General features: G+C 48.3%; 1 protein-coding gene across 1 annotated transcript in view; it reads left to right on the top strand.

The window, feature by feature from the left end:
* Window positions 1-24590, top strand: part of utp20 (UTP20 small subunit processome component) — a 120594-nt gene extending 96004 nt beyond the window's left edge. Inside the window, exons 43-55 of the mRNA XM_078221075.1 lie at window positions 857-988; window positions 3278-3388; window positions 4735-4814; window positions 6036-6105; window positions 6251-6433; window positions 6844-6975; window positions 7695-7827; window positions 11058-11242; window positions 14745-14816; window positions 15814-16053; window positions 19434-19560; window positions 20241-20386; window positions 23948-24590. Coding sequence (XP_078077201.1) covers window positions 857-988; window positions 3278-3388; window positions 4735-4814; window positions 6036-6105; window positions 6251-6433; window positions 6844-6975; window positions 7695-7827; window positions 11058-11242; window positions 14745-14816; window positions 15814-16053; window positions 19434-19560; window positions 20241-20386; window positions 23948-24103 — 1767 coding nt within the window. The 3' untranslated portion in view covers window positions 24104-24590. The remainder of the gene's footprint in view (window positions 1-856; window positions 989-3277; window positions 3389-4734; window positions 4815-6035; window positions 6106-6250; window positions 6434-6843; window positions 6976-7694; window positions 7828-11057; window positions 11243-14744; window positions 14817-15813; window positions 16054-19433; window positions 19561-20240; window positions 20387-23947) is intronic.
* Window positions 24591-25603: the final 1013 nt, after the last annotated feature.

The raw sequence follows: 25603 nt of genomic DNA on the forward strand, positions 1-25603 counted from the left end.
CAAGGATATGGGGGAAAAGCAGGGAAAGAGGGTTAAAGTCTGTAGTACAGTTGGGGAGCTAGCATTGAGATGGGCTAAATGGCCACCACCTGCGCTAATTTCTCTGAACATGGCCCACGATGCATTGGTGCTGATGTGACTTGCAGAGGGTGAAGCTGCTCGAGGTGTCAGCTGTTCGCAGCTTCTGGCAGCTGCTAAATGTGAGCTCGGGTCCCCCTCTGCTCCAGTGTCCTGGTTCACTTTGTTCCCCTGTGGTCTCTGCTCTGGTTCTATTGCCCGTTGCATTGAGTTGTGGATTGGACACGACCATTAAAACAATTTGTTCCCTTAAAATGTCATTAAGTATTGAAATTCAAAAAATAGGCAACACTATTGATAATTTAGTGCCTCTTTGATCGATATAACAGAACCCCTACAGTGCAGGAAGAGGTCTTTTAGCCCATCAAGCCTGCACCAACAACAATCCCACCCAGGCCCTATCCCCATAACCCCATGTATTTACCCTAATCCACCTAACCTGCACATCTTGGGACACTGAGGGGTAATTTAGCATGGCCAATCCACCCAAGCTACACACCTTTGGACTGTGGGAGGAAACCGGAGCACCCGGAGGAAACCCACGCTGACACAGGGAGAACGTGCAAACTCCACACAGACAGTGACCCAAGCTGGGAATTGAACCCAGGCCCCTGGTGCTGTGAGGCAGCAGTGCTAACCACTGTGCCACCGTGCCACTCATATCTTTGGTTATGGGAAATAGTTGGTTCCTTTTGCTGGACATAGCTAGTGTCAATGATGAGGGAGATTTGTGCAAGTGATAATGGATTGTATTAATAGATATTTAATCACTCCCCAGTCCATCACTATCCTCGTCAGGAACATGACGGGATATACGATAACTGATAAACAGCTGCAGGTCCTGTTGGGATACGCTGAGGAAGATATTTATGACTCAACGCGTCAGGCAGCCGCATTTGGACTTTTGAAGGTGAGTAAAAGAGGCAACAACAACTTGAATTTTAATAGGGGAGGTGACGGCCTCGTGGTATTATCGCTGAACTATTAATCTAGAAACTCGGCTAATGTTCTGGAGGACCAGGGTTCGAATCCCACCCGCCAGCTTGTGGAATGTGAATTCAATAAAAAATATCTGGAATTAAGAATCTACTGATGACCATGAAACCATTGTTGGAAAAACCCATCTGGTTCACTAATGTCCTTTAGGGAAGGAAATCTGCCGTCCTTAACCCGTCCGGCCTACACGTTGACTCCAGAGACACAGCAATGAGGTTGACTCTCAAATGCACTCGGGCAACGAGGGATGGGCAATAAATGCTGGCCAGCCAGCGACACGCATGTCCCACGAATAAATAAAAAACAAAATTGCAGCAGTCACAGTGACGGATGGGGTATCATCTCAGCCAGTTTCTGAGCAAGTGGAGGCATGGCACCCCCCCCCCCTCCCCAGCGGGATTCGAACCCGGGTCCCCAGAACATTAGCTGAGTTTCCGGATTAATAGTCTGGCGATAACACCACTAGGCCAGCGCCGCCTCCATTGGTTTTCTCTGTGTGTGTAAACAAGAGCACACGACAGATTGGTACCAGCGGCCCTGTGGGGCCCCTGCCTTGCACTGGCAGGGGACAGAGTGGAGCTGGGAACAGTTCACCCGGAGGCTGCAGAGAATGTGGAACTCCCAGTCTCAAACCCGGGTTGAATGAAGAGCCAGTCACTTCCCTTTAGGGAAACCTGGGGGCTGGTTTCTTGGAAAAGGGATGTTAAAGAAGAACAGACTTCAGTGTGCAAGCAGCTCACAGACACTCGGGATATCCCATGCAGCCTGTACCGGCTTCTGAAAGAGCAGTTCAATTAGTCCCACTCCCTCTGCTCCATCCCCTGTCATTTATCCCTGGTGTGCTTTACCTTTCACACACACATCCAGTTGCCTTTTGATGGTTGCTATTAAAGAACAAAGAAAATGACAGCACAGGAACAGGCCCTCCAAGCCTGCACCGACCATGCTGCCCGACTTAACTAAAACCCCCTCCCCTTCCGGGGACCATATCCCTCTATTCCCATCCTATTCCTGTATTTGTCAAGATGCCCCTTAAAAGTCACTACCGTATCCATTTCCGCTACCTCCCCCAGCAACGAGTTCCAGGCACCCACTACTCTCTGTAAAACATCTGCCTCGTACATCTCCTTTAAACCTTGCCCCTCGCACCTTAAACCTGTGCCCCCTAGTAATTGACTCTTCCACTCTGGGGAAAAAGCTTCTGACTATCCACTCTGTCCATGCCTCTCATAATCTTGTAGACTTCTATCGGGTCGCCCCTCAACCTCTGTCGCTCCAGTGAGAACAAACCAAGTTTCTCCAACCTCTCCTCATAGCTAATGCCCTCCATACCAGGCAACATCCTGGTAAATATTTTCTGTACCCTCTCCAAAGCCTCCACATCCTTCTGGTAGTGTGGCGACCAGAAATGAACACTATATTCCAAGTGTGGCCTAACTAAGGTTCTATAAAGCTGCAACATGACTTTAAACTCAATGCCCCAGCCGATGAAGGCAAGCATGCCATATGCCTTCTTGACTACCTTCTCCACCTGCATTGCCGCTTTCAGTGACTTGTGTACCTGTACACCCAGATCCCTCTGCCTATCAATACTCTTAAGAGTTCTGCCATTTACTGTATAGCCTGTACTGTATACTGTATATACTGTATTACTTAAGGGTTCTGCCATTTACTGATTATATTGAATCAGCTTCCACAAGCTCCCATCCCCTTTAACAGGTATATATTTAAAAAGTGGTGATAAAAAGTGTCTGTGCAACTTTCTAAACAACCAGAATTTCCAAACCGTGGGAAAAGCAGCAGCTACGTCCGGGTGAGAATTGCCAGATCCAGGAGTTAAATAACTTTTATACCTTCCCGCTGGACCCAGTGGGCTTGCCAAAGTCTCCCTCCCAAATTCACCTCCCCTCCCCCTGCAGACCCCTGGCATCGACCTTCATCTGTCCCTGTTCCTCCCCCCACACCGCGTCCCCTTTGTGCCCCGCTTCATGCCCCCCGCCTTTCCCCCCGCCCCGCCCCCCCCCGCCCACTGCATTCTATTCCTCACCCTGCTCGATCTAGCAGCTCCAGAATGTAGCTCCCGGTTTTCCAGCCTCTCTGAAGCCTGGAATGGGCAATTTGGCATTGGGATTTCCAGTTCTCCCCACACGCTGTTTGTTTTTTTTTAATGGTTTAAACTCCCCTCCCCGCTTTATCTTCACAGGCGATCCTGTCCAGGAAGTTACTTGTTCCAGAGATGAACGATGTGATGCAGAAAGTGGCCAAGCTGGCGGTGACTGGACAGAGTGATCCGGTTCGAGTGCAGTGTCGTCAGGTCAGTACCAAGCGCCATGCCGCAAGGTTTGGCGTTGTTTAGTTACAGCGCCCAGTGAGTGATGTAGAGCTCAGTTAATCGGGCACGCACCTTGAGAGACCAACACACCGTCATTCCAAAGGACCCAACTGTTTCTGCACTCTGCTGGTATTCAGTCTCTGCGCAACTGGAAATTTCTAGACAGAAAAGCACAAGGTCTGTCCAGTTCACCGTCGACTATCCTGGCAGTCCCACGGTGCAGTGATAGTGGGGTTAATGTCTCTGATCAATCTCTATCGGGGATCTATAACAGACCCACAATTTCATCCCCATTTGTGGAACATTTTCCTGGCCCGTGTTTCCAAGGATTTCTTGCCATGTCCGATTCACTTTGTCCGTTGTTATATTCAGCATGGAAACAATTAGGATCTGTTACAAGTCGGGTCGGATACTTCAAGGTGTTCTATGAAGCTCGCCTGACCTGTAACGTTTTACGGTGATTTTGACTAGGATGAGCATGAGAGGTTTCACTCCAGGTGTGATTCAACTGACCCACGGGGAGCTTTTATCAAAAACAAAGTTTAATTCAGAATATTGTTGACATGTACAGTAAGACACTTAGAAAGAACTGTTAACAATTACACACAAGAAACACAACGACCACGATAATGTATAACTATTAAGGAAATATCTCTAATGTCTTCCAACCAAAGCCAACATCCAACACACAAAACCCTCCAAATAAGCACAGTGCAGCCTAGGCCACTTGTTACAGGAATTCCGCCTCCTGGGCTAAATGCCGAAAATCCCTTGGGAAGAAACGCAGAAGTTGAATCTGTTTCCCAAAACACAGCTTCTTTAAGAGAAGAACAGGGAGAGAAAGAGACTGCTTCCTAGCTTGCTGCTAAACTGCTTCCAAAACAAAACTAAAAGCCCAAAGGAAAAAAATCACCTATCACCTGACTGCTACATCTTGGCTCCACCCCCAATGACATCACTGAAGCTGCATGATTTTTTATTTAAAAAAACCTTTCTTAAAGGTACACTCACATGACAGAACCTTGGCCTTTAGCTGGGGAATTCATGGTTAAGCTTCCAGAAGTGAGGAATCCCCCAGTGTTTGGGTTTTGAGATTGCAGTCCCAGTGAGCAGAGAGCTCAGGGCAATAGCTTCTCGCCATGGTCTCAAAGGCATGCCATAAATCAGCTACGTGTTGTGTATTTATGTGTGTGTTGTGTGTGCACATCTGTACGCATGTGCATCTGTTTGCCTGTCTATGCACATGTCTTCCTGTCTGCGTGTGTGTGCGTGTCTCATACATGCAACTCCTGTTGTAACCATTTCATCTTTTTATTCCTTTGCGTTAGGTGTATCTGAAATTTATTCTGGATTATCCCCTGGCTGATAAGTTGAAGACTCACCTTGAATTCATTGTGGCACAGCTTTCGTGAGTTTTATTCTGATCCGTTGCTAATACATTTTGTCTTTAACACAATGGGGAGTCCGTTGAAGGTGTGACATGACGGTGCAGTCACGTCTCGAGCTGCGACTCAGTGGGTCGTGCTCTCGCTTGGGAACCCGTCTGTTGTGAGTTCAAATCTCATTCCAGAGACTTGAACATAAAATCACAGCTGATATTCCCTGTGCTGTAAAAAAAAAAATTAACAAGGCTACAGAAAATAGGGTTGCTGCTTCAGAAAACCAGCACAGAAATGATCGGCTGATTGGCCAACCTCTGGCGCATAAAACACTCTATTCAGGGGTGTTGCACTGTCGGAGAGAGAGTACTGAGGGAGAGCTGCACTGTCAGAGGGTCAGTACTGAGGGAGCACTGCACTGTCAGAGGATCAGTGCTGAGGGAGTGCCGCACTGTCAGAGGGTCAGTACTGAGGGAGTGCAGCACTGTTGGAGGGTCAGTACTGAGGGAGAGCTGCACTGGCAGAGGATCAGTACTGAGGGAGCTCTGTACTGTCAGGGTCAGTACTGAGGGAGTGCCACACTGTCGGAGGGTCAGTACTGAGGGAGTGCCGCACTGTCAGAGGATCAGTACTGAGGGAGTGCCGCACTGTCAGAGGGTCAGTACTGAGGGAGCGCTGCACTGTCAGAGGGTCAGTGCTGAGGGAGTGCCGCACTGTCAGAGGGTCAGTACTGAGGGAGTGCCGCACTGTCAGAGGGTCAGTACTGAGGGAGCGCTGCACTGTCAGAGGGTCAGTACTGAGGGAGTGCTGCACTGTCAGAGGGTCAGTACTGAGGGAGAGCCGCACTGTCAGAGGGTCAGTACTGAGGGAGCGCTGCACTGTCAGAGGGTCAGTACTGAGGGAGTGCCGCACTGTCAGAGGGGTCAGTACTGAGGGAGTGCCGCACTGTCAGAGGGTCAGTACTGAGGGAGTGCCGCACTGTCAGAGGGTCAGTGCTGAGGGAGCACTGCACTGTCCGGGTCAGTACTGAGGGAGCTCTGTACTGTCAGGGTCAGTACTGAGGGAGTGCCACACTGTCGGAGGGTCAGTTCTGACTGTCTGTGTGGGCTAGGAATAGAATGTGCAGCCACACATGCTGAATGGTTTGCGGAATTTGGGGAATAATAATTTACGGGAAAGCACCTTAGAAAAAAAAAGCAGATGAAAACTCTTAATGTCTAAAACAAAGTTGATTTTTCTCCTGTGTTTAGCTACGAACATGAAATCGGAAGAGAATCTGCTTTGGAAATGTTGGCTTATATCTTCCAGACATTCCCTCAGGTTTGTTGATGAGACATTAAAACAAATGCTTTGCTGCATGACCCAAGAAACATTCTATAAATAACGGGGAACCCAGGAGCCTCGTGCGAGTGAGGAGCTTAAAGAAATATTGGATTGTTTCTGACTGTCTTTGTTTTCACGACAGGATCTGCTTCAGCAGAACTGTGCCCTTTTCTTCATCCCTGTGGCTCTGATGATTGTGAATGATGATTCTCCACGGTGTAAGAAGATGGCAGCCCTGGCAGCCAAGTCGCTGCTGAGCAAGATCAACGAGAAACACAAGGACCTGATGTTCTCTCTGGTCCTGACGTGGTTTGAAAGTGGAAAGGTAGGAGCGAGCCCGCATCTGGGATTCATAGAATCCTTACAGTGCAGAAGGAGGCCATTTGGCCCATCGAGTCTGCACCAACAACAATCCCACCCACGTAACCCCACCTATTTAATCGCCGTGATACTAAGTGGAGCGTCCCTTCACTCTGAGGTTGTGCCCTCGCGTTCTAGTCTCTCCCGCTAGTGGAAACATCCTTTCCACGTCCACTCTATCCAGGCCTCTCAGTATTCTGGGATCTGAGAGTCGTCGGGCTGGAGGATGTTGTAGACATTGGGCGAGGCAGGGGAGGGGAGTGAGGCCATAGATTTGAACACACAGAGATTTTTTGAATCCTGCGAAGTACAATGTTTAATCAGGTCTGTGACCTTTGATCTGGATTCACTCTCAGCTGTGTCTACCTGTTACAGATCTCTCACCACCGATTGGCCGCCCATGCCTGTGGACTTTTTGTGGAAGCTGAGGGTATTACTTTTGAGAAACGCATTGCGACTGTCCTCTCCACCCTAGAAAAAGCAATCAATCCTGAAAGATTCCAAAACGTGAGTCCAACTTCTGCACCGTAAAACACTTTGGGATTGATCTAAGGGACTGGGCAGAGGTTAGTTCACACCATAAATCTCACATTGATTCCTATGTTTCGTTAATTAGCACTGCTTGGGCCTGAGCAACTGGCAGCTGTGTGCATCAAGTTAAGGGCCTTAACACTTGGGGACCTGTGTGTGGAAAAGTTTAGCTGCCTCATTCAAGCCGGGCCTGACTACATCGTAAAGCGTGAAATTCTGCGAAACCTTTCTGCAGGGTTTGAGCAGAGAGGGTGAGATTTGGTCGCGGTGTCTGGAATTGTAAGGGGTGTGGATTAGAGTGAATATGGCAAAGCTCCAACCGTTTGGCAGGGCGTCAGTAACCGGAGGACACCGATTTAAGTAATCTGTTGCAGTGTTGGGGGGAGAATGAGAATTATTTTTGCCGCAGTGAGCTGTCGGGAAGGGTGGAAGAAACTGATTGGATAGTAATTTTCACCAGGAAATGGGATAAATATATGAACCGGAGTGTTTGGAGGACAATGTGAAAAGAGTGGGCTTGGGATTGATTGGATATCTCTTTTCAAAGAGCTGACACAGGCACAATGGGCTGAATGGTCTCCCGATAAAGTTCACATCTCTGACCTTGGTCACACGGGCCGATATGGTTCCGGGTCCATGTCTGGTCCAAGGACGAGCTCCTTGACTTTCTTGTTGTGTTTCTACTCTTTGCTCAGATCCAGGAGGAAGCGGAGGAGAAGGCGACGGACCGCTTGCTGTTTAGCCTCCTGACTCTCATTGTCAAACTGGTGAGGGTCTGCAACCTCATCCAGATGCTGAAGCCAGACACCGTCCTCACTGCTATCTGGGGTGAGTTCAGTCCCAGCATTATGTACCGGGCGTCGCCCAGAAGCAGGCGTGGGGCCGGGTGGCGGGTGAGGGTTGAAGTTTGGTGCAGGACTGTGTTTGGGGGGTGGGGGGGTGATGTCTAGCTGCTCAGAAAGGACCTGCATCTCAGGCCCGCTCTCTGCCTTCTTTCGGACCACAGAGTGAATATGCACACCAGGAGCTTGAGGCCATTCAGCCCTCCCGAGCCTGCTCCACCATTCTATAAAATCATGGCTGTTCTGATTATAATCTGAACTCTACTTTCCTGTCTCTCTCTCTCTCTTTCCCCCCCCCCCTCCCAATGTCAATCAAGAATCTGTCTAATTCAAGATATATATATATATATATATTCAAGATCCAGCCTCCACTGCTCGCTGAGGAAGAGAATCCCCCAGCAGCGACCCTTGGAGACGAACCTTTATTTCTAATCTTCATTGTAAATGAGGGACCGTGTGTTCCTCCAACATCTCGTCTTTTCCACAAGGAGAAACATCCTCTCCATATCCCCCTGTCAATTCACCTCAAGGCCTTATGTTTCATCAGGATCTCATTCTTCTAAACTCCAGTGGATACAGGTCCAACCTGTTCACCTTTTCCTCAATCGAGTGAACCTTCGCTGAACTGCTTTGAATGCAGTTATATCCTTTCTCAGAGTAAGGAGGCCAAATTGTACAGAGTCCTGAGAATGCGGTCTCACAAACGCCCTATATGATTATAGCAAAGATTTTCCTGCTTTTGTATTCCACTCCCCTTGCCTCTACCGCTTTGTGTTTTAATAAAACTACTTTTTATGTGTTCATTCATGAGATGTGGGCATCGCTGGCAAGGCCCAGCATTCATTGCTCGTCCCTAATTGCCCTTGAGAAGATGATGGTGAGCTGCCTTCTTGAGCCGCTGCAGGCCACGTGGTGTAGGTACACCCACAGTGCTGTTAGGGAGGGAGTTCCAGGATTTTGACCCAGCGACAGTGAAGGAACGGCGATATAATTCCAAGTCAGGATGGTGGGTGACTTGGTGGGGAACTTGCAGGTGGTGGTAGAAGATTATTTCTGACGTGAAAGAACATAAGAAATAGAGGAGGCCATTCGGCCCTTCGAGCCTCTTTCACCATTGAAAATTGTATTGATTCTCGACCTCAGCTTCAATCTCCTGCCCCTGGCCTCTGATTCCCTTCAATCTCAGTCTTCAATACACTCTGACTCAGCATCCACAGCCTTCTGCAGTAGAGAAATCCAAAGATTCACATCTCTCTAAGTGAAGATTCTCCTGATCTCAGCCCTAAATGGTCGACTCCTTATGTTGAGACTGAGTTACAGAATTGCTACAGTGCAGAAGGAGGCCATTTGGCCCATCATGTCTGCACTGGCTCTCCAAATGAGCATCATGACTTAGTGTCATTCCCCTGACTGTTCCCCCTACCCTTGCACGTTGTTTCTATTCAAATAATCATCTAATGTCCTCTTGAACACCTCGATTGAACCTGCCTCCACCACACTCCCAGGTAGCGCGTTCCACACCCCAACCACTCTCTGCCTATTCTCCTATCGTTCAGCCAATTTAGTATCCATGTTGTTACTGTCCCTTTTATTCCCTGAGCTCTAACTTTTCTCAAGTCTGTCGTGTGGCACTGTATCGAATACCCGCTGAAAGTCCATGTACACCGCATCCACAGCATTACCCTCATCAACCCTTTCTGTTACCTCCTCAAAAAAACCCAGCAAGTTAGTAAAACACGATTTCCCCTTCAGCAATCATAGAAACCCTACAGTGCAGAAGGAGGCCATTCAGCCCATCGAGCCTGCACTGGCAACAATCCCACCCAGGCCTTATCCCAGTAACCCCATGTATTTACCCTGCTAATCTCCCTGACAGTAATGGACAATTTAGCATGGCCAATCCACCTAACCTGCACATCTTTGGACTGTGGGGGAATCGATCCACAATTTTCCACGTGACTAATTCTATCTTGAATAGTTGTTCCTAGAAGCTTGCCCACTCCTTGCCCCCATGTCCTAGATTCTCCACTCAGGAGAAACAGCAGCCAATCTCGCCCTTTGATGTTTCAAAGGGATCACCTCTCATTCTTCTGAAATCCAGAGAGCATAGGCCCAACCTCTCGATCTCCCTTCACATGACAGTCCCAGAAAGGGAAGGGTAATTATCTGTTTACACACCCTCAGCAGGAATTCTTGTTTGGCAGTGTGTGTCCGAGATTGGACTTGGAGTTTTCCCTTCACTCCGATTTTAACCTGCATGTACAGAATTTCCTTTGTGTTTTTTATTGGGTGTCGCTGGCTGGCCAGCATTTTTTGCCCATCACTAGTTGCCCTTGAGAAGGTGGTGGTGAGCTGCCTTCTTGAATCGCTGCAGACCATGTGCTGTGGGTTGACCCACAATGCCGTGAGGGCAGGAATTCCAGGATTTTGACCCAGCGACTGCGAAGGAACGGCGATATATTTCCAAGTCAGAATGCTGCATGGCTTGGAGGGGAATTTGCAGGTGGTATTCACATGTATTCACATGGGGCGGCACGGTAGCACAGTGGTTAGCACTGCTGCTTCACAGCTCCAGGGACCTGGGTTCGATTCCCGGCTTAGGTCACTGTCTGTGTGGAGTTTGCACATTCTCCTCGTGTCTGTGTGGGTTTCCTCCAGGTGCTCCGGTTTCCTCCCACATTCCAAAGATGTGCGGGTTAGGTTGATTGGCCATGCTTAAATTGCCCCTTAGTGTCCTGAGATGTGTAGGTTAGAGGGATTAGCGGGTAAAATATGTAGGGATATGGGGGTAGGGCCTGGGTGGGAGTGTGGTCGGTGCAGACTCGATGGGCCGAATGGCCTCTTTCTGTACTGTAGGGTTTCTATGGTATCTGCTGCTCTTGTCCTTCTAGGTGGAAGTGGTCGTGGGTTTGGAAGGTGCTGTCTAAGGATCTTTGGTGAATTGCTGCAATGCATCTTGTAGATAGTACACACTGCTGCTACTGAGCGTCGGTGGTGGAGGGAGTGAATGTTTGTAGATGTGGTGCTAATCAAGTGGGGCTGCTTTGTCCTGGATGGTGTCAAGATTCTTGAGTGTTGTTGGAGCTGCACCATCCAGGCAAGTGGGGAGTATTCCATCACACTCCTGACTTGTGTGCATCCTGAAGTATTTGAAGTTTAATACACCGGGTTGATGAAGTTGTTTTGCTGAAACGGAATCTGTGAATTCACCAACAGGTCACATCCAAGCTCTCCTGCGGCACCCTCACTCCTGGGTTTGGCTCACCTCGGCCCAACTCTTCGGAATGCTGTTTGCTTCTCATCAGCCTGAGGAATTGGTGTCCAAGTGGAAAACCAGCAAAGCAAAGCATTCACTGGAGACCCCAGCGGTGCGCTTCCTTCTGCGAGACCTAGATGTGAAGGTATTGCCCTCCGTAAGGGAGATCTTTCGATTCGTGGTACCCTGACCTCTCCAGATTCGGAGGGCAGCGCAGTCGGATGCCCTCCACCCATTGGTTAATATCTGTAAGACTCATGGCGATAGGGGTCCTCTCTGAAAAAGGGAAGGCTCGGTAGTTGCCAGATAGAGATTTTGAATGTGAGGAAAGGGTTTGACCGAACAGACATGGCAATGTTGTTTCACCCAATGGGGAGGCCAAGACTATGAGGTAGTCAGGAATAAATCTAATAAGGAATTCAGGAATTTTATTTTAACTGAGACAATGGTTCGAATGGACAACTTATTACCACAAGGAAGGAACGTGGCACAAACACAGACACATTTAAGAAGAAGCTGGATCGACACACGAGGGGGACATGCCCCATCCCACAGTGCGGCACCCCCTCAGCGCTGAGCTTCTAACAGTGCGGCACCCCCTCAGTACTGTCCCTCCCAGAGTTCAGCCCCCCTCAGCGCTGAGTCTCTCACAGTGCAGCACCCCCTCAGCACTGAGTCTCTAACAGTGCGGCACCCCCTCAGCACTGACCCTCCCAGAGTTCGGCACCCCTCAGCACTGCAGCCGTCGCAGTGCAGCACCCCTCAGCGCTGTGGCTCTCGCAGCGTGGCACCCCCTCAGCGCTGTGGCTCTCGCAGCGTGGCACCCCCTCAGCGCTGTGGCTCTCGCAGCGTGGCACCCCCTCAGCGCTGTGGCTCTCGCAGTGTGCCACCCCCTCAGCGCTGTGGCTCTCGCAGCGTGGCACCCCCTCAGCGCTGTGGCTCTCGCAGTGTGCCACCCCCTCAGCGCTGTGGCTCTCGCAGCGTGGCACCCTCTCAGCGCTGTGGCTCTCGCAGTGTGCCACCCCCTCAGTGCTGTGGCTCTCGCAGTGTGGCACCCCCTCAGCGCTGTGGCTCTCGCAGTGTGGCACCCCCTCAGCGCTGTGGCTCTCGCAGCGTGGCACCCCCTCAGCGCTGTGGCTCTCGCAGCGTGGCACCCCCTCAGCGCTGTGGCTCTCGCAGCGTGGCACCCCCTCAGCGCTGTGGCTCTCGCAGCGTGGCACCCCCTCAGCGCTGTGGCTCTCGCAGCGTGCCACCCCCTCAGCGCTGTGGCTCTCGCAGCGTGCCACCCCCTCAGCGCTGTGGCTCTCGCAGCGTGCCACCCCCGCAGCGTGTGGCTCTCGCAGTGTACCACCCCCTCAGCGCTGTGGCTCTCGCAGCGTGGCACCCCCTCAGCGCTGTGGCTCTCGCAGCGTTGCACCCCCTCAGCGCTGTGGCTCTCGCAGCGTGGCACCCCCTCAGCGCTGTGGCTCTCGCAGCGTGGCACCCCCTCAGCGCTGTGGCTCTCGCAGAGTGCCACCCCCTCAGTGCTGTGGCTCTCGCAGTGTGCCACCCCCTCAGCGCTGTGGCTCTCGCAGTGTGCCACCCCCTCAGCGCTGTGGCTCTCGCAGCGTGCCACCCCCTCAGCGCTGTGGCTCTCGCAGCGTGCCACCCCCTCAGCGCTGTGGCTCTCGCAGCGTGGCACCCCCTCAGCGCTGTGGCTCTCGCAGCGTGCCACCCCCTCAGCGCTGTGGCTCTCGCAGCGTGCCACCCCCTCAGCGCTGTGGCTCTCGCAGCGTGCCACCCCCTCAGCGCTGTGGCTCTCGCAGCGTGGCACCCCCTGTTCTACACTGGGAGTGTCAGCCTGTTTTACTGAGATCTTTGGATTGAACTTTGACCTCCTGGTTGAGGTGCGAGTGTAATAAGCCAACACTTGGAATGGAGCAGCTGCGATTAATGTTAATGTTGGAGTTGGCTGGTGTCCGTCACACTGGTTAGGATGTTGTGCGAGGAGAGGAGGGGGGCGGTTGCTGTATTTACTGGTCAATTTTATTGGACTTCTCTTGCTGCTGTTGCTTAGTAACCTGCAGAACAACAAAGCTGTCAGAGGGAGCAGGCAGCCATTCCAGAGGCTGTGATTGTTTTGGTTGGGGAAGGTTGCCCTTGGTTACCGTTCCGATAAATGTCCTTTGAGGTTCCAATATCTTGCAGCAATATCTCTACTTTCGCTCTGCGGGTGAAATTCTCTCAAGCCTGACTCTCAAGCTCACTCGGAAATAATCGTAGCGAGTGATTGATATCCCGTTCTGCAACAGGTTCACGGAAATTCCTTTAGACTTAGTCCGGTTAGAGTCTGACACATTGTGTGTGTGTTCAGTAAATTACTGCATCCTCATGACATCCCAAAGCACTTTACAGCCAATATAGCACTTAGAACAAAGAACAGTACAGCACAGGAACAGGCCCTTCGGCCCACCAAGCCTGCGCCAACACATGACACCTTTCTAAATAAAAGATCTTTTGCTTCTACGTGGTCCGTATCCCTCTATTCCCGGCCTATTCATGGACCTGTCAAGATGCCTCTTAAACGTTGCTGTTGTATCTGCTTCTACCACCTCCTCTGGCAGCGCATTCCAGGCACTTACCACCCTCTGTGTAAAAAACTTGTCTCTCACATCTCCTTTTAAACTTTCCCCCTTTTACCTTAAACCTATGTCCCCCAGTAATTGACATTTCTACTCTGGGAAAAAGACTCTGACTATCCATTCTATCCGTGCCTCTGATCATTTCCTAAACTTCTACCAGGTTGCCCCTCAGCCTCCAACATTTAAGTGAAGATAAACCAAGTTTATCCAATCTCTCTTCATAGCCTCCTCATACCCTTCAAACCAGGAAACATCCTGGTAAACCTTTTCTGTAACCTCTCTTTCCAAAGTCTCCACATCCTTCTGATAGTGTGGCGACCAGAACTATACTTTTTGATTTTTGATTTGATTTATTATTGTCACGTATTAACACACAGTGAAAAGTATTGTTTCTTGCGCGCTATACAGACAAAGCATACCGTTCATAGAGAAGGAAAGGAAAGAGTGCAGAATGTAGTGTTACAGTCCTAGCTAGGGTGTAGAGAAAGATCAACTTAATGCAAGGTCGGTCCATTCAAAAGTCTGATGGCGGCAGGGAAGAAACTGTTCTTAAGTCGGTTGGTGCGTGACCTCAGACTTTTGTATCTTTTTCCCGAGGGAAGAAGGTGGAAGAGAGAATGTCCGGGGTGCGTGGGGTCCTTAATTATGCTGGCTGCTTTTCCGAGACAGCGGGACGTGTAGACAGAGTCAGTGGATGGGAGGCTGGTTTGAGTGATGGATTGGGCTTCATTCACGACCCTTTGTAGTTTCTTGCGGTTTTGGACACTTGGATACTTTCTGAATGTGATCACTGATTGGAAACCCAGCGGCCAGTTTGCACACAGCAAGTTCATACAAACCACATGGATCGGATAGCTGTACCAAAGGGCCAGCACAGGCTGAATGGCCTTGTTCTTTGCCATATCGTTCTACCATTGTTGACTGACTAGATTACTCGTTATTCAGATTTGTGACGCTTCTCTCTTGAGTTTAAATCCTGACAGTGCTCACGTGTTGCTAAGAATATGATTTTGTTTTAAATTTCAGGTTAGAGATTTGGCTTTAGCCTTTTGCCAGCAGCTGGAGTCAAAGTTCCTGGATCAGACATTGGGCGAACAGGTATGCAGAGGCCAATCATTACTGTCCTGTCGCTTGAGAGAGCAGGGGCAGCGGGCGGGGTGAGATTGGAACGGGACATGGTCAGTGTGGAAGCGGAGCAACTAATCATTCAGTTTGCATTTTTCTTAAAGTCATCTTCAAACTCTTAACTCTCCAAATTTCCTTTCGCTTTGCTGCTCACCTTGTCTTAGAATTATCAGTCTCAGATTTTGATAAGGTTGTAGTTCGTAAGGAAGGAAAACACTGCATTACATTAGCGCCTCATTCTCAGAACATCCCAAAGCAAAGTATTTTATTGAAGCATGCTCGCTGTCCCGATGTAGGAAAGATGGCAGCCATTTTATGCGCAGCAAGCTCCCATAAACCATGATTCTTTTTCATTTGTGGGACATGGGCGTTGCTGGCTGGCCAACATTTATTGCCCATCCCTAGTTGCCCTTGTTCAGAAAGGCACTGTTACTGTGGCTCTGGAGTCAAATGTAGGCCAGGCCGGGTAAGGACGGCAGATTTCCTTGCCTAATGGGGTATCAGTAAACCAGATGGGTTTATCCGACAATGGTTTCATGGTCATCTGTAGATTCTTAATTCAAATTCCATTATCTGCCGTGTCGGGATTCGAACCCAGGTCCCCAGAACAATAGCTGAGTTTCTGGATTCGCGATAGCCATCACCTCCCCATATGACAATGACCGAATACTCTGGTTTAATGATGTTGGTTGAGAGGTGACCAGGGCAGTGGAGAGAGTTCCTCTGCTCTTTGAAGAGTAACGCAGGATCTTTCATTTCCACCGGAGAGGGCAGCGGGGCCGGGGTTTAATATCCTCTTTGAACATTACAGCACAGGTTCATGGTGTTCCGATTATGTAACGTCTAGAAGCTCTGTGTCGGTTGCAATGTTATCCTTGTGCGCAGTGGGTTAAGTGTGGCTTCATCAGCTTGCTCCTAAATCCCACTGAAGGGCAGTCTTGTGAAATTCGGCCTTCTCGTTGGCAAACAGGTGATAAAGAATTTGCTGTTCGTGGCCAAAGTCATCTACCTCTTGGGGCCTGTTGACGGTGGAGGTGAGAAGAAGGAAGAGGAGACGGTGGAAGGCGATGAAGAAATTGAAGCTGAGGAGACTGGGGAAGAGGTAGCAGAAAACGGAGCTGCCAAAGGCACCACCCTGATGTGGCTGATCAAAAAACTCTGTATTCTTGCTAAACGAGAAGCAGCCTACACCCCAAAGATTCCTTTGAAGGTACTGTTTGCATTTCTGTGGCGCCTCAATAAGTAGAATCCTTACAGTGCAGAAGGAGGCCATTCGGTCCATCAAGTTTGCACCGAACACAATCCCATCCAGGTCCTATCCCCTTAACCCCACACATTTACCCTGCTAATCCCCCTGACACTAAGGGGCAATTTATCATGGCCAATCCACCTAACCCGCACATCTTTAGACTGTGGGAGGAAACCGGAGCACCCGGAGGAAACCCACGCAGACGCGGGGAGAACGTACAAACTCTACATTCGGGTTGTTTCACATCAGACAGAGCACTGTTATGGCCCAGGCCAGAAACTCCAAAGTGTTTTATGAAAATAGCCTAGACATTTGATTTTTGGCACGGATGAGCATCAGGTGTTTCACTCCAGGTATGATTCAAGTGACCCAGTCGGAAGCTTTTATCAAAACAGAGTTTATTTAAGAACACATTTAACATATAACAAAAAGATTTAGCATAACTTCTATCAATTACAAGAATCAGACATGATATAGTATAAACCTTAACAGCTAGCTATCTATGATGTTCCAAGTCAAACAACATCCCACAAACATACACCCCTTTCTAGACTTGTGTAATAACTCCACGGAGGTCACCAAGTTACTTTATTTACACCATACATCTGTACACAGCCAGCTCTCCAGTTGCTCCCTGCTGAATGCAGGCTGGGCACACCTGCTTTAAATAGGGAGCATGAGGCTCCCTAATTTAACCATCAATTTGGACTCATCGTGTATCTCTTTTAGGTACCAAACAAATAAACTAACTCAAATTAACTTTGGGACAAGACTCATCAGGTATCTCTTTTCATACTCTAGCAAGCCAACCTCATTAGCCTGGCTGAAGTCATCACAACTTGGCACAGAAAGCAAGTAAGCTCACGTGATGCTGGATTCTGCAGCTTTTTAACACGTGCTGTGAGTGTTGGATTAAAACTCTGAAGCTTCCCAGTCCTAGAACTTACCAAAAAGCTTCTGGAGAGAGAGAGATGGCGGCCATGATGTGGAGATGGCGGTGTTAGAGAGGGGTGGACAAGATGAGGGGTCACATGACACCAGGTTATAGTCCAACAGGTTTATTTGAAATCAGAAGCTTTCGGAGCACTGCTTCACCTGACGAAGGGGCAGCGCTTCAAAAGCTTGTGATTGCAAATAAACCTGTTGGATTATAACCTGGTGTCGTGTGACCTCTCAGCTTGAAAGAGAGAGAGAGACCGATAGATACACTGCCTGCCTCCACCAGCTTCTAACAGCAACTCTCAGACAGCAGAATATCCAACTCTATAGAAAGAGGGGTAGAGCATTGTTGCTCCTCTCCACCTCAGGCTACTGCTGAGAAGCAAAGACTTGGATTTTTCTGTGGAAAATATTGTCCCCAGGCATTAGCTGACCTGTCAATCAATCCCCACCCAGCAATTCCAAAAGGATCATAAAACCCCAGGACACTGCATTAGTCCAGATGTCCATTATATTGCTTCAGTATCGATTAGAGGACACCAGTTGCAGACAACACGGTGCCGATAAAATGCTCGGAGCTGCTTGGAAAACCTGCAAAGTGTTGTCTGCAAAGTACGGGTGGCACAGTGGTTAGCACTGCTGCTTCACAGCTCCAGGGACCTGAGTTCGATTCCTGGCTTGGGTCACTGTCTGTGTGGAGTTTGCACATTCTCCTCGTGTCTGCGTGGGTTTCCTCCGGGTGCTCCGGTTTCCTCCCACAGTCCAAAGATGTGCGGGTTAGGGAGATTAGCCATGCTAAAATTGCCCTTAGTGTCCTGAGATGCGTAGGTTAGAGGGATTCGTGGGTAAATATGTAGGAATATGGGGATAGGGCCTGGGTGGGATTGTGGTCGGTACAGACTCGATGGGCCGAATGGCCTCTTTCTGTACTGTAGGGTTTCTATGATTTCTATGTTTGCCAACTCCTCCCCTACCAGTGGGAAAGATTTCTCTCTATCCTGTTAATCCGATCCCAGGCCAGTCGGTGAAGTATGAAACTCGGCATCACTGCTTTCCTGGATAATAGGTTTAATTACAGAACGCAGCGTAATATGTAAAATAGAAACAGAAAATGCTGGATGAACTCAGCAGGTCTGGCAGCGTCGGTGGAGAGAGAAACAGAGTTGGCGTTTGGAGTCCGAGGGTCAATGGTCTCAATGTTGACTCTGTTTCTCTCTCCACCGACGCTGTCAGACCTGCTGAGTTCATCCAGCATTTTCCGATTTTAATTCATATATGCGGCACCTGCAGTGTTTTGCTTTTGTTACAGCATTATATAGTTCCACACCCTACCTCCTGTTCCCCGTGTCCCCGTAGCCTCTCTCTACACTAAAGGAGCCCGTAATGGGCACATCAGTAAAATAACATAGTCTTAGAGTCGTACAGCACAGGAAAAACCCTTCGGCCCACCAAGTCTGCACTAACAATATCTACCACTAAAGCCGCACTAATCCCATTTTCCTGCACTTGTCCCAAATCCTTAAATGTTACGATATTTCCATTGCTCATCCAGATATTTTATAACGGTTGTAAGGTTTCCAGCCTCCACTACCTTCCCAGGCATCGCATTTCAGATTCCCACCACCCTCTGATAGACTAATTAACAGACTTTTAATAGGACACAGTCTCTCTTTATGAGTGCGGTAAGCCCTTTACAAGTGATCTAACTTTATATTTAATACTTCTAAGTGCTTAACTTTTATTTTATTTTTTTACTTTATAAGTGCGCTTCACTTCTGTATCTTAACAATATAATTAACAAAATATTAACATACTCCCTATCACCGTGGGTGGCACAGTGGTTAGCACTGCTACTTCACAGTGCCAAGGACCCGATTCTCAGCTTGGGTCACTGTCTGTGCGGAGTCTGCACATTCTCCCCGTGTCTGCGTGGGTTTCCTCCAGGTGTTCTGGTTTCCTCCCACAATCTGAAAGACCCAAGTGTGGCGACTAGGGGAATTTCACAGTAACCTCATTGTTAATGTAAACCTACTTGTGACTAATAAATAAACTTAATTTTAAACTTTCTTATCAAAAATCCACAAGTGAATCTCAGCCAACGCATTTCAGTCCTCAAGGCTTGACTGACCTCTCGCTGATATCCTTTAAAACTGAGTGGAGTCACCCTGTGACGGGTTGGATTGATAGATTGTTATTTCCAGATTCCCAAAGCAAACTGCGTAGGCTGTGGACACAAGTGGGGGGTGAATCTGTAATTCCTGGTGGGAATATCACCCGAGGGAATATATGTTGTGGACTGTTGGGTAAACTTGCAAGATGCGCTGCTTTTAAACTCCTCGCCCCTTGGGGGGACCCGGGTATTTTTGAGACTAACTATGTTTCTTTTAATTTTTTTTCTCCAGAGGACATGTGTTTTTAAGTTCCTTGGAGCGATTGCGGTAAACCTTGGAATGGACGGAGTGAAACCTTATCTGCCAACAATTATTGCGCCTCTTTACAGAGAATTAAACAGTACTTACTCAGAACAAGGTAACTGTAGGGATTCTAAGGTGGGTTTAATCTGTGGGAGGCATGGTGGCACAGTGGTTAGCACTGCTGCCTCACAGCGCCAGAGGTCCGGGTTCAATTCCCGGCTTGGATCTGTGTGAAGTTGTGTCTGTGTGGAGTTTGCACTCCCCGTGTCTGCGTGGATTCCCTCCGTGAGGAGTCTAACAGCAACAGGTTAAAGTCCAACAGGTTTATTTGGTAGCAGATTATTATGCTACCAAATAAACCTGTTGGACTTTAACCTGGTGTTGTTAGACTCCTTACTGTGTTTACCCCAGTCCAACGCCGGCATCTCCACATCATTGATTTCCTCCCACAGTCCAAGATGTGCGGGTCAGGTGGATTGGCCATGATAAATTGCCCCTTACTGACAGGGCCTAATGAGGAGGGTAAATACGTGGGGTTATGGGGACAGGGCTTGGGTGGGAGTATGGTCTGTGCAGACTCGATGGGCTGAATGGCCTCCTTCTGCACTGTCGGGAGTCTGTGTGTTTTTCTTGATGTGTTTCTGGATTGGCTGGTTTTGAATGTGTTGCATTTGAAGTGTCACAGTCTTGTTATTTGGTAAGGCCACTCACTGCTACATGGGGCATCCGGTGTTTATGATTTGGTCTTTGGACGATCCGGTCTGATTGTGCGGTTTTTTAACATTGCCTTTTCAGAGCCGACACTCAGGAATCTTTCCCAGGAGATCGTTGAGTTGCTGAAGAAACTGGTGGGACTGGAAACCTTCTCCATGGGCTTTGCAGCTGTCCAGAAGCAGGCGAATCAGAAAAGAGCTTTGAGGAGAAGTCAGAAGGCCTTGCAGGTAGGGATTCAGTCAGAGGAATCGCTTCCTCGCATTCCCAATGGGATAGATTTCTTTGAGATGCTTTTTAAAGCCTTCGTCTTTATCTCAGCTATTGGCCACATTTTCCCGCCAAATCTCACTGCAACTCTCCCGATCTCTGCAACCTCTTTCACAAAGTCTCTACGCTCCTCCAGTTCTGGCCTCTGATATTCCCAGCACAGCAACAGGCCATTCGATCCAACAGTTCAGCGCTGGTGTTTATTCCACATAAGCCTCCTCCCATCTCTTCACCATCCCGATCAAAATATCCTTCTATTCTTTTTAACTCCCGTGTTTATACAGATTCCCTCAAACTCTCCATCTCAACCGCTCCCTGAGATAGCGAGTTTCACTTTCTAACCATTCTCCTGAAGTATCGATTGCATTTATTGGTGACTGTCATATATTTATGACCCCTCCTCCTGGCCTCCTTATAAAACCCTTCCGGAATCTTCTATATCAGGTCTGAGTCCTGGTTTTTGCATGAGTTCATTTCTTTCTGTCTCCCTCGGAATGAATGCCAGTGCCTCGTCTGCTCTTGTTGGGACCTTGTTATTTTTAGTTGTGTATTTGTACAGCCAGATCCCTTGCTCCCCTGCCTCATTTACCCTCATTATTTTCCAATGAGTGTAGAGACACCTTGCTCTTCCTCCCAAACTGTGTCATTTCACCGTGTCATACGTTCCCATGTTATATGGGGATGAAGTAGAAAGGGTCGAGAGCCTCAAGTTTTTAAGTGTCCAGATCACCAACAACCTGTCCTGGTCCCCCCCATGCCGACGCTATAGTTAAGAAAGCCCCACCAATGCCTCTACTTTCTCAGAAGACTAAGGAAATTTGGCATGTCAGCTACGACTCTCACCATAGAAAGCATTCTTTCTGGCGATATCACAGCTTGGTATGGCTCCTGCTCTGCCCAAGACCGCACGAAACTACAAAAGGTCGTGGATGTAGCCCAATCCATCACGCAAACCAGTCTCCCATCCATTGACTCTGTCTACACTTCCCGCTGCCTCGGCAAAACAGCCAGCATAATTAAGGATCCCACGCACCCCGGACATTCTCTCTTCCACCTTCTTCCTTCGGGAAAAAGATACAAAAGTCTGAGGTCACGTACCAACCGACTCAAGAACAAGTTCTTCCCTGCTGCTGTCAGACTTTTGAATGGACCTACCTCACATTAAGTTGATCTTTCTCTACACCCTAGCTATGACTGTAACAACACATTCTGCACTCTCTCCTTTCCTTCTCTCTGAACAGTATGCTTTGTCTGTATAGCGTGCAAGAAACAATACTGTTCACTGCATGCTAATACATGTGACAATAAATCAAACAAATCAGTTTCTCCTCCCTACCATTGGCAGCTGCCTGGACCCTGAGCTCTGGAACCTTTAAGATGCTCCTTAAAATCTACCTCTTTGACCAAGCTTTGGGTCATCAACCTTAACATTCCCCTTTGTCGCTTTGCCAGAGGAAGCGTTACCATCCTCCTTGGCTGTTACGATACAGAATTTTCTGTAACATGTACGCATGACTAGTCATCGAGATTTACAGCATGGAAACAGGCCCTTTGACCCAACTTGTCCATGCCGCCATGGACTGGGTGAAGCCGTAAAAAATTTGCATCAGAGAAAGAGGCTATTTTGTGCCAGTGCCAGCTGGAAAGAAACCTAGTCACCCATTCTAATCCCACGATGATAGGTGGAGGGATTTGAACCCGTGTCCCCAGAGAATGAACCTGGCTCTCGCGATTGCTAGTCCAGTTACACTAACCCCGTGCCTCCACCTGCTACTGCACTTAATGCTTGACATCCCACATCGTAAGGTGAGAGATTGCCATTGGTGATTAAAGAGGGTGAACCCTTGAAGAAATTGCAGGGCATTCCTCCATTGGTAACTAAGGCAGGCATAAACACGTTTATCAGCAATGGATTACCGGCCCCTATAGTAATGTTCAGATGGGGGCAGTAAAGCCATGCCTACGTAACTGGGTTAATAACACAGGAAATGTTGGTTAAAATTCCAGCACGGCAGTTTGAGAATCTGGATTAGGTTTAGAATGAAATTTTATGACTGAAATGTTGGCGAGATAAAGCTGTTGGATTGTTTTGAAAACTGATTACCCAGGGAAGGAAGCCTACCGTTTAACTGCCCTCTGAAGTGGCACTGTTTTAAATTCATTCATGGGGCATGAGTGTCTCTGGCTGGGCCAACATTTGTTGCCCATCCCTAATTTTGATTTGATTTATTATTGTCACGTGTATTAGTATACAGTGATAAGTATTGTTTCTTGTGCGCTATACAGACAAAGCATACCGTTGCCCTTCAACTGAGTGTCTTGGACATTTCAGAGGGGCAGTTACAAGTCAACCACATTGCTGTGGCTCTGGAGCCACATGTAGGCCAGACCGGGTAAGGACGGCAGATTTCCTTCACTAAAGGGACATTCGTGAACCAGATGGGTTTTTCTGACGATGATTTCATTAGGAATGATTTTTATTGAATTCAGATTTCATCATCTGCTGTGGCGGGATTCGGACCCGGGTCCTCAGAGCTTTACCCAGAGTTAAAAGCAAATTACTGTGGATGCTGGAAACTGAGACCTAAACAGAAAATGCTAGAAAAGCTCAGCAGGTCTGACAGCATCTGTGGAGAGAGAATAGAGCCAACGTTTCGAGTTAGATGGCCCTTCGTCAGAGCTGAAGTCAATAGAGGATAGGATGAGATTTATACTGTTGTGGTGGGGAGGGAGAGGGGGGCAGCTGTGAGGGCTGGATTGCCCAGAGTCTCTGGATTACTAGTCCAGTGACAGTATCACTACACCACTGCCTCTGCACAGTAAGCCACTCAGTTGAAAACAGGGTGGATAATAAATACAGGCCCTGCCAATGACGCCTAGATAGACCGGTTAATTTGTTGACTTTGCCGCGTAGAGCTACAAGAACTCAGAACAAGAGTAGGCCATTGGGCCCCTCAAGCCTGTTCTATCATTCGATAGGATAATGGAAAATGAGGGAGGCGATGGCCTGGTGGTATTATCGCTAGACTATTAATCCAGAAACTCAGCTAATGTCCTGGGGACCCGGATTCGAATCCCGCCACAGCAGTCAGTGCAATTAGAACTGAATTAAAAAATATCTGGAATTAAGAATCTACTGATGACCATGAAACCATTGTCAATTGTCAGAAAAACCCATCTGGTTCCTTTAGGGAAGGAAATCTGCCGTCTTTACCCGATCTGGCCTACATGTGACTCCAGAGCCACAGCAATGTGGTTGACTCTCAACTGCCCCCCAAGGGCAACTAGGGATGGGCAATAAATGCTGTCCAACCAGCGACGCCCATGTCCCACAAATGAATAAAAAATAAATAAAATGGCCGATCTGATTGTGGCCTCAACTCCAATCAGGAATCTGTCTAACTCAGCCCCGAATACATTCACTGACTCATTTCTCAGAGTGACCACTCTCTGAGAGAAAGAGGAAATCTGTCAGACGCCCCGCGCTCACACTAATCCCGTTTTACATTTGACTCAAACAGACGGTTGCCAATCCGGACATCGCCGCGAGGAAGAAACTAAAGAAGCACAAAAATAAGAGCGAAGCCAGGAAAAGGAAAATAGAAGTGCTTCGACCAGGCTACAAGGCGAAGAGGGCGAGGAAGCAGACGCTGAAGGACTTGGCCATCGTGGAGTGAACTGTAAAAATAACCGGGCTGTTTTAGTTCGATCGTTCGTACAAGAGGATTTTAAGGTGGAAACTGAAATAACGCTTCTGATGCCAAATGTAAATTGTCTCCCTTTCCCAACAATGTCATTGGAACTTGGCGCAGGAGTATTTAACACGAGGTACAGTTTAATGTACTGTTTATCCGAGAGCCATCTATTGACAATTTTTTCCTTGTGGATAGCACCTGTTTCTAAACAACACGCAATTGTTATTGGCTCTCAGCTATCTGGGAAAGGAGAATGAAAGCTGGATGTTGACCAGTGGCTGTCTTTCAGTATAACTGTGGACCCTCCCCAATTAAAACATTTTCTATCCTCATTTTAAACCCAAAGTCTTCTCTCCCTCACATTTGTTCACCTTTATCTCAAGTCGCTTTACTTGCCATTGCCACATATCCCTCGATATCCTTCTCCAAGGCCCCCAGCAGCCTTCTTGGAGCGAGATTACCAGAACACTTTGTGTGAAGAATCCTGCAGGATGATCAAGGCTTTTTTTTTTAAAGCTTATTTATTAGTGTCATAAATAGGTTTACATTAACACTGCAATGAAGTTACTGTGAAAATCCCCTGGCCGCCACACTCCAGCACCTGTTCAGGTACACTGAGGGAGAATTTAGCATGGCCAATGCACCTAACCAACACGTTTTTCAGACTATGGGAAGAAACCAGAGCTCCCAGAGGAAACCCACGCAGACATGTGGAGAATGTGCAGACTCCGCACAGACAGTGCCTCAAGCTGGGAATCGAACCCGGGTCTCTGGCGCTGAGAGGCAGCAGTGCTAATCACTGTGCTGCCTGAGGTTATTCTGGATTCGCTCAGCAGAGGAAATAATCCATTCGTCACTTTCAACATTTCAAAGAGATCTAGGGGTACATGCTCATAGCTCCTTGAAAGTGGAGTCACAGGTGGACAGAGTGGTGAAGAAGGCATTCAGCATATTTGGTCATTGGTCAGGACATTGAATACAGGAGTTGGGACGTCTTGTTGAAGTTGTACAAGACATTGATAAGGCCACACTTGGAATACTGTGTGCAATTCTGGTCACCCTATTATAGAAAGGATATTATTAAACTAGAAAGAGTGCAGAAGAGATTTACTAGGATGCTACCGGGACTCGATGGTTTGAGTTATAAGGAGAGGCTGGATAGACTGGGACTTTTTTTCCCTGGAGCGTAGAAGGCTGAGGGGTGATCTTATAGAGGTCTATAAAATAATGAGGGGCACAGATCAGCTAGATAGTCAATATCTTTTCCCAAAGGTAGGGGAGTCTAAAACAAGAGGGCATAGGTTTAAGGTGAGAGGGGAGAGATACAAAAGGGTCCAGAGGGGCAATTTTTTCAGATAGAGGGTGGTGAGTGTCTGGAACAAGCTGCCAGAGGCAATAGTAGAGGCGGGTACAATTTTGTCTTTTAAAAAGCATTTAGACAGTTACATGGGTCAGATGGCTATAGAGGGATATGGGCCAAAC

The sequence above is a fragment of the Mustelus asterias genome, chromosome 9 (genome assembly GCF_964213995.1).
Source record: "Mustelus asterias chromosome 9, sMusAst1.hap1.1, whole genome shotgun sequence".
NCBI classification, from domain to species: Eukaryota; Metazoa; Chordata; class Chondrichthyes; order Carcharhiniformes; family Triakidae; genus Mustelus; species Mustelus asterias.